The sequence below is a fragment of the Motacilla alba genome, chromosome 2 (genome assembly GCF_015832195.1).
Source record: "Motacilla alba alba isolate MOTALB_02 chromosome 2, Motacilla_alba_V1.0_pri, whole genome shotgun sequence".
Taxonomy (NCBI): domain Eukaryota; kingdom Metazoa; phylum Chordata; class Aves; order Passeriformes; family Motacillidae; genus Motacilla; species Motacilla alba.
This window is the reverse complement of record NC_052017.1, coordinates 77,868,687-77,877,954: the sequence shown is the minus strand read 5'-3', so window position 1 is coordinate 77,877,954 and position 9,268 is coordinate 77,868,687. Positions and strand designations below refer to the sequence as shown.

Sequence of the window (9,268 nt, the reverse complement as noted above, 5' to 3'; positions counted from 1 at the left end):
TCCTCCCGCCCCGGGCAACAAGTGGCTGGCGGCGGCCTCCCGGGGGAGGCGGCGGCAGCGGCAGGGCTGCGAGGAGGAGGAGGAGGAAGGCGGAGCGGCGCTGAAGCATCGGAGGAGCCGAGCGCCAGCCGCGGGGCGGTGGAGCCAGCGCCCGGAGGCCGTCCCGCCCGTCCTGCTTGTGGATTATAACTGGAGCCGCCTTCCTGGCCCGGACACCCCGGCTGGAAACCGGGGCGGGGTGGGCGCACCGATACATCGCATTTTTGATTCTTTCTCTTTTAAAGTTTTTTGTTGCTGTTGTTGTTGGGGTTTTTTTGTTTGGTTGGGTTTTTTTTGGTTTTTTTTTTTTTTTTTTTTTTTTTTTGTGAGGTGGGGAAGTGAGGGTGTCGGCCACCCCAGAAGAAGCGGAGGAAGTTGCAAGGCTGCTTTGGACATGTCGCCGTGAACGCTTTTGGAGGCTCTTGCCCCAGCACTGCCCCAGGGCTGCGCTCCGTCAGCCGCGGCCGCTCGGCGCCCCGCGGTAGAGATTAGAGATGCTGAGCGGCGGCGTGGGAAAGCGGCGACGAGCATGAAGGCGGCAGGATGGGCGCGAACAATGGCAAGCAGTACGGCAGCGAGGGTGAGCTGGGGGGCGGCAGGAGGGGTGCTGGAGCAGCGGCGGGGGTCGTGCCGGCCGGGGAGGGGTGACCGGGCGGGGGGCGCCGCGGCGGGGTCCTCCTCTCCCCGGCCGGGACGACCCCCGCCCGGATCCGCGACACAGTCTTCCGCTGCGCCGCTTAAAAACACCCTTAATTGTTAATTTTTTTTTTCTCTAAGTTTAAGCTAAGGAGTATAAGTGCTGTCTCAGCTCATGCTGTCGAGGCAGCGGCGCGGCTTGCTGCTCGAAGGCAGCTCGGGGGTTACGGCAGTGTTAACTTCTCTAAAAAGTTGTAGAGCGCTCTTTGTAATCCTTTTTTTACTCGTCTTTATATCCCAGGATCCTTATATTATGCAGTATGCTATATGACTGCTTCCTGTCTGAACAGAAAGAAAAAAATTAACCCCGGCAAGGGTTGGGGGGAGAGTTAATGTTCTCCAGCTGTTATCCATAGATTGTACTCCTGCAATTTCGCTTCAGTGAAACTTTAGTGGGCTTGGTTTTAGATATACAGGGCCTGATTCGTTCTTATGGAAACCTATTAGTCTCGCTGAAGCTGCATCAGGGATGAATTTCAGCTGCTTTGCTTCTGGTGTGAAGGACTACTGGAACAGTCAGCTGGTGTCAGGCAAACCAATGGCAAGTACAGAAAGTTTGTCTTTCTGCCAGCTAGTTTTAAGCTTTCTTTAGCTTCTAGCTGACTTCTATATGAATTGCCCTCCAAGTATTTAGGCAACTCTGTAGGATGTATGCCTTCCCCTCGGTGTATTGGCCGACCGTATAGGATCACCACCCCCCCCTTTTTTTGTCCTTGAGGGTTTGTAGTTGGAGCGAGGGAGATGATCTTGAGGTCTGCTCCATTCTTTGGGAGTTCAGACGGCAACTGCCAAAGAATACACCTCTTGCATCCAAAATATGCATGAAGATTGTGTAAAGGAAAGGGGAAAGATGCCGCTTCTAGAGCAGCTTCTGCAGTTCCTTTCATTTATTGCCAAATGAACTCTGCTTTTCGAAGAGTTGATGAAGTCAGATGCTTTAAGCTGAAGATATTCTTCCTGTCCTGGGGTTTCAGTCAATTGATACCATCACTAGAAAAACTTCTGCATAAATGCTGTGAGCCTGGAAGTTGCAATCAAAGCCTCTTTGGATTCCTCCTGAAAAGGGAAATCTTAGTTTTTCACCAGAGTTGAAAGGGCCATCGTTGGATAGTTCTGGTCATATTGCTGGGAGTTGTTTACCTCAATGACCAGAAGGTGTGGTTGCATGTCTGATCTTTCTTGTGAATTCAGAGGACTGATTGCTTCAATAAATGTACAGGTTTTGGGGAAGAATGTGACTGACACGGAGTCTGTTGCAGCCCTCAGTGAAGGGGAGATTAACTGTTCCAGAAGTACCTGATAGACACCGTGAGGAAGAGGAGGATTAGTACTCCCAGTGTGTTCTTAGTTCACCTCTCTCCTCCATTCAAAGTGGAGGTTGGATCCTGGGAGTGCACACGACATACGGCAAATTAATCTTTGCACTGCAGTCTATTACCTGTCTTGTAAATTAGGTACAATAGTGGTTTACAGTTAAAATAGACTTAAAAAATCCCCAAGCCCCATGACCAAAACTTCATCATTGATGTGCCTCCTAGACTGTGTTTCCTGGTAACTTCTATGCATCATCAGTTACTGAGAAACTTGAAGAAACTCTCATACTAGTTTTGTTTCCTGAGTGATACAGAGGAGAACCAATCTAAACCTGATAAAGGGAGTCTTTTTTTCCCCCTCCATAAACTACTGGGGCTTTTAGTGCCTTTGGCAAATGAACCACTTAATTGCTGTAAAAAGTTGCTTTTTAGTAGGATGTGATTATGCTCCCGGGGGGGGGGGGGGGGGGGGGGGGGGGGTGTGGGGGGGTAACAGCATTTTCTGTGTACTTTAAAAGCAACCTGACTATCCATTTGGAAGTTCATTGAGTGGTGTCTGTGGTACACAGTTTTTAGCCTATTGGGCTTTGTAGGCTGCTGCTGCACTATGATATGTCATTTTAGGGGTGGAGAAAAGTTAGCTGAGCTTCTTGAAGGCTGTTTTACCATTTGCTGCTTGCTGATATCTTAGGTGGGATTTCAGGAAGACAACTGCAAATGATTTTTAAAATGGTTGGGTTTTCTCTACACAGCTTTCCTTCCTATCTGCTGTGGAACTGCAGAACTTCATTAATTTGCTCAAATTGGTTCTCATCTCAATGTTGAACAGCTACATTAGGGCAAGGATAACTTTTGCTCAAGATATCACTTGTAAAATAGAGAGCTTTTATGACCAGGAAATTGGGTGTTAGATGGATTGCTACATTGTTACACTACCAGTAATAAACTTTTTTTTTGAAATTCACATCTGTGCTGTGTATGCAGTAATCACAGGCAGCTAAGTGTTTGTGACTGATCACATAAACTACTCTGGACTGCCTTTATTTATTTGGTTGGCCATGGCTTTATGGAATGTGATTTTATTGGAAGATAAAATTGTGATGCTAAGATGCACCGGACTGTTGAATTTTTGCAATAATTGTTATAAGGCAGATTATTCCTGGAAATATGTGGAGCTTGAGATCTCAGGAGTTTGAGATTTTTTGTACTATGCAGTAGATTCAGACTGACTTGTTAAAGCTTGAGATGAGTCTTTCTGAACTCAGTTCCAGCAGTTGTGTTTGAACAGTGCTACTGATGCTAACAGATCACTGGAGCAAGAAATCCAGTTTATCATGGAGCAGAACTTGCAGGGCTTTTGCCTACACAGATAAACTGATGGGAATCATCAGTGACCTTAGCAAGAGTCTTACTGCTGTCTTTCACTTTCTTGCCATGAGGATAAATCATTCTACTTTTTCTCGCTTATTCAGCTCCTTGCTTGGTTTTTAAATGAGAGGAGGCCTTGTGTCTGATAGTGAACTGAGCAGCCTTTTGTTGTAGAAGCTGTCAAAACTCGGGTGTTCTGTTTAAGCACCTGCCTTAAAATGAAATGCTGTTGCAGCTGACCAAACAAGACACTACTCATCATCACAGGTGAGGGAGTGAATTGAAGGATGTTGCCCTTTAACTACTGCCAAGTTGATCAGACACCTTGGCAGTGTTTCTGTAATGTTTCTACCCAGAAAAACCTTCTGTCCTGGGCACGAGGCTTGGTGGGTGCTGACGGTAGTGCCAGCTGTTGGCATGGAACCTTTGGGAAAAAGTTATCTGGATGCTGTCGCTCTTACCACCTGAGGCAGTTTCTCATCCTCAAGGGAAGGACTTTAAAACTGCAGGCTTCTGTAGTACAAGGGAATTGGCTTTGTGATATGAGTTGGAGGAATAATCTGTGTTACTACATATGAAAGGAAGCTGTGGCATTGAGGTGAAATTGCTGCTTTGTGAAATAACTTTTCAACATGTCTTCTTCACAAGTGACTTCTTCATTGAACTGAGACCTGAGAACCAGTCAAATTTGAGAGGAGCTAAATAATGGTACAAAATTTTGACAATACCACTGTTCAGACCTGATGAAGGAATGCATTTTTAATAAGTCAACTGTCCAGAATCCTGCAGTTGTGGATAAAACTTTCTTTGGGCATCTTGCGCACTTTTTCCATCCAGAAACTGGTCTAGAGAGGATTGGTGACAATGAGCAGCAGCTCCACTTGATCAACTAAAATGTATCATGAAAGATTTGATGTAACACAGGAGCCTGGTTCTGTAGAGAACAGATGATGGCAGGGGAAAAATAGATGAAACTGTGGGAGAAATAGGTGAAACAGCACCTTAGACAAGGAAATCAGCATCCTTTCTGAATCATAAGCACTGTTGACAAACTTTTTCTTTTTGAATCTGAATATTTAATGTGGTAAGATTTTAATGTAAACTCTTTAAGAAAAACTTTCACTCTGTTCTTGCTTTGAAAAGGTTTCTTCTTTAGACTTTTATTTGTGGTGTTTTCTCTTCACAAACCACTTGGAGGGAGAATTCCTGTGTATATCCCAGTGTTCTGCTCAAATAAGCACCAGCACAGAAACCTGCCTTTGTCGTGAGATAGATTTGCTAGAAAGCACAACATGGCTTCACAAAGGTGGTGTTAATTCTGATGTGTGACCTGGTATACAGTAGCTAAAACTTCCCAGGAATTGCCAGCATGTAGCACTGTGGAGAAATGAGTCAGTCTGTGTTCATTTTGGAGTAGGTTACCCTCTCTAATCTGTCCCTTCACCTGGAAAACCTGGTCAAGGTCTGCATTATAGAGCCAGACTTGTCCTTTTTCTTGAAGGTGCTGTTGGACACTAACTCATTGTGAATGCTGCCTTTCATTTTAAAGTAGATCTCTGCTCATTCAGTGCTGGCAGGTGTTCTGACACACCTGAGATTGTATATGGAAGTCTTTTTCATCCAAAAGTTCTGGCATTCATGACCTATAAATTTTGCCATATGTTAGGATTTGTTTCTTCACAAAGTGTTGAGGGATTCAATTCACATGCAGTGCTTGTGTCAGCTGTGAAAAACAGTACACCATGGTAGTCTTGCACTCTTTTGTTTAAAGAGTTGAATCATAATAATTTACCAATTATTTATATTGGTGGTTAGGATCTGTGAAGCCTCGTGGGAAATATTAATTAGGGTAAGGGGGTGGGAAAGGCAATAAAATAGCTTTTACTACATTATTTAATTACAAAATAGTGGCACCCCTCTGAGGTATCTTCCCTGGGTACTCTATCTTCAGAAGCAAGGGCAGTTTTTCTTTCTGGCATTTATTATTTTCTATCCCATGAGGTTCTCAGAGTCAAGTGAAGAGTCTCATCAAGTTGGGTGCTAAAAGGCTCCTAGGCTGTGCATTTTTTTTGTCAGCTTGTTTTGATGTCTGAGTTGCATTTACACATTACTATTTGACCTGCTAAACATGAAGTTTAGTATATCACACTTACTGGTGTCTTACTTTACTGTTCTGGTGGGGGTTTTTTGTTTGGTTTTTTTAACCTTAATATCCATGTGACTACTGTAAACATTAGGGTGCTGCTTAATCGTGCTTTTGGTGTTGCACTTACGTGATTGTATTCTGATTTTGGTACTTGTCCAGTGTTGGTTCTTACGTTTTACCTGTGGCTGAATTTTACCCAGCTACTTTCAGAGAGATGAGCCTTGCCTCTTAACAACAAAGTTGGGACTGGAAGTATAGCAGTATTCCAAATGTCAGTCCTTCCAGCAGTGTTGTTTTTTTTAAAAGGGAATTTGCAGTCTGATAGTGGCCAACTGCTCTTAACCAAAAGTAATCTTCAAAAATGCTGCTTATGATGTTCATTTTTTATGTAACTGTCAACTGAGCAATGCAAAATGATTGTGTGTATTTTGTGTTTACTCAGTTTGTCTCCAAAAAGTAAATTTGCTCTAAGCTCAGTGCTTATGTTGCATCATGTTGTCTAGATCGCATGGCAGGGGCAGGAGGAGGGTCGGACACAGCACTTAAGTGAGCTGCTCTGCTGCTGTCAGGTTTTCATAAAACAGAATTTTCTTTTCTAAAAAAATGACCAGCCTGTGTGCAATTCAAATGTGTGTTTATACCCATGAAAACAGCTACAGATTTGTGGGAGATTTAGGCTTGTAAAAGTTGCTAATTTTATCGATAGCTGTTTAGAAAGTAACTTAGTGACTAACATCCACGTTATTTCATAAAATGTCATTCTTTAATAAAATGCTTCTGGGACAAGGGAGGATCTCTCTTTTTTTTTTTTCTTTTTTTTTTTTTTCCCCTTTCTTTAATAGATATTAGCTAACTAACTGTACCCTAGGAAGTTGTCTTTGATTTGGTTGGTAGCTTTGCATGGTGCAAGATTAACTGGATGCTCTTCTGTTTAATTAAATAAAAAAGTTAACTGGGTGCCAGTCAGAGGCCTGAATGAACTTTGAAGCTGGGGATGGATGAAATGAAAAGCTTCCAGCAGACCTGTCTCAGCTAAGGTAGTAGGAGTCCAGGACTTGCATATCCTCATCCTTCTTTTGCCCACTCACCAAAGGCATGGAAGGAGACAAGACTGCTTTGATAACTTTTGTAAACTGAATTGAACATCCTTCTACCAAGCTGAACTTCATAAAATCCAAACTGAAGTGGATACTATGTCATTCCTTGTGAGAGGGAAAAAGTAATAATCAACATGTATTCTGAATTGGGTGAGCAGTTTTAAGTCTAAACTGCTAAGCCCAAAAAAACTCCTTGGCAAAATTTGTTTTCTGGCAGTTTTCATCCTTTGGCCGCTTCTGGATTCCTTACTTCTGTGAACAATTCCTAACTAGGAATTGGTTTGCTCCTTCATGTGTCTTGTTTGTGTTAGGAAAGTGATTGGCAGAAGGCAGTTGATGACATTTGAAGGCTGAAATGCACAAGTGGTTTATTTCGGCTCTTCATTTCATAGTTAGCTATGCCCTATTTTTTAATACAGGGCATGTGCTTTGCTAAATTAGGAGAACTATTTCATTGAGGAGTAGTGACCTTCAAAAGCTGAAAAACAGGTGGCGGGCTCCCAGTAAAATCTCTTCCTCGTTGATGAGAAGAAGAAGTGTGCAACACTTTCTATGTGTATAGATGTGCAGCTTGTGATGGAATAGACAAACTGCAGGACTTTGTTATTCAAGTACCATTTAGGTTGAGAACTCATAGTGTTGTAGCTGACCTTGGGGGGGGAAGCTGTTAGTTCTGTCTGATCATACCTCTCATTTTTGTTCCAAATCTACTTGTGTGCCTTCTAGCACCAACATGGCATTGAGAGCAGGTTTGTGTGAGACCTCCTTAAAGGAGTTGAAGCATAAAGGAGTTGTTATCATCTTGATGTTGTGCTTGAGTTGGCTGTGTCTGAGCAGGTATTTAAGGAAAAGGTTCCAACTCTGTGCCAGTATCCAAACTCAACAAAAGTAATTTGTTGGCAAAATAGGTCTCTTTACCCTATATATTCTTGTGATCTCTGCTTTAAGTGAATGGGGAAAAAATAGTTTTATCTTGGGGATTTTTTACCCTTGGAGTAAAGTGATCAACAGGAAGCTCTTTTTCATGCCCATGTTTTGGATCAGGAAATTCCTGTCTGCAATATATAAATTTGTCAAATCAGCATCCGAAATCACGTGGCAGTTTTCTTTCTCAGTGATTTGTGTACAAATGTGTTTAATAGTTGCAGTAATGCTATACTGAAGTCTTTTCAAGCAGCATTAGCTAGGAGGAAAGTGTTTTAATACTCTTTTCAGTGAATCTATTTTAAAAATTATCTTACTCAATTTCCTTCTTTGCTCTTGTAAAAAGAAAACCAAATGAAATTTGCAGATGCTACTATAAAAGGAGCAATTATGAGGTTTGCTGTCTTTTTGTTTGTTTTTTTTTTTAAAGGAAGAGGACTCCAAAACCACAGGCATAACAACAGTGATGGTTAACTAGGAAGAACCTCTTTTGATCAAGAATCACACAACTTTGTTTCACAGTAAAATAGAATTTGTATCAAATAGAATAGAAATTTGTATCAAATAGAAATTTGTATCAAATAGAATTTGTATCATAGAATTTGTATCAAATCTAATTTGTTACATGACAAGTGTACTCTTGTCAGCTCATGGGGAGTCCAGACTTTTACTGCTTGCATGACTGCATGCATAGTGGAGAAGCATGCCATCTATTTAAGGCTCAGATACTATTTTGTTGCCAGATTGCACAAAATCCTATTTCTGTGTTAGTGGCTGCACAGAGAAAAGAAACTTGGAAATTTTTCTTAAATTGTGTAATAATAATTACTCGGGGGGAGTATTTTGTTTAAATCCTGTCCTTGAGAGATAATGATGCTATTGTGGAAACAGATGAAGACAAAGACACTTCTTTGAGAGTTTCTTATGGTGCTTGTGGCTCTTGTATTATTCTGTCTCTGGTGAAATGCTGGCAGTACTTGATCTTGTTCATCACTGGAGTGCAAGACAGCAAGGTCAACAGCTGGTCACCAACAGATGTACTCAACAGATGTTTTTGGGGTTTTTCTGTAGTACCTAGTAAAATGTATTTCTATTCCAGTTTTTCATTTGCCTTTTCTTTGACACTTTATAAGGGAGCTGCTTGTGGCATACTCTATGGAATCACAGAGTAGTTTGGATTGGAAGGGACCTTTTAAATGTCATCTAGCTCAATCCCCCTGCAATGACCTTCAGGTTGCTCGCAGCACCTTCCAACCTGACCATTTATGTTTCCAGGGATGGGGTATCCACCACCTTGCTGTGCAACCTGTTCTAGTGTTTTACCACTGTCACTGTAAAATAATTTTTCCTTCTATCTAATCTAAATCTTTTAGTTTAAAACCAATACCCCTTGTGCTATCAAAATAGGCCTACTAGAAAGTCTGGCTCCATCTTCTAAGCTCTTTTTAAGGATTGAAAGATTGCAGTAAGGTCTTTCAGGAGTCTTCTCCAGGCTGAACAGCCCCAACTTTCTCAGCCTGTCCTCATAGAAGATGTGTTTTAGCACCCTGATAATTTTTGTGGTCCTCCTCTGGACTTGGTCCAACAGGTCCATGTCTTTCCTGTGCTATGGTCTCCTGAACTGGATCCAGTACTCCAGGTGTAGTCATGCATAATTTTTTTTTAAATAAGGTTGTGGAAACAAT

The 9,268-nt window shown here is 42.1% G+C and overlaps 1 protein-coding gene across 1 annotated transcript in view; it reads left to right on the top strand.

The window, feature by feature from the left end:
- The first annotated feature begins 486 nt into the window (after window positions 1–486).
- FBXL7 (F-box and leucine rich repeat protein 7) overlaps window positions 487–9,268 on the top strand; it is a 169,874-nt gene continuing 161,092 nt past the window's right edge. The window contains exon 1 of the mRNA XM_038163112.1: window positions 487–619. Coding sequence (XP_038019040.1) covers window positions 583–619 — 37 coding nt within the window. The 5' untranslated portion in view covers window positions 487–582. The remainder of the gene's footprint in view (window positions 620–9,268) is intronic.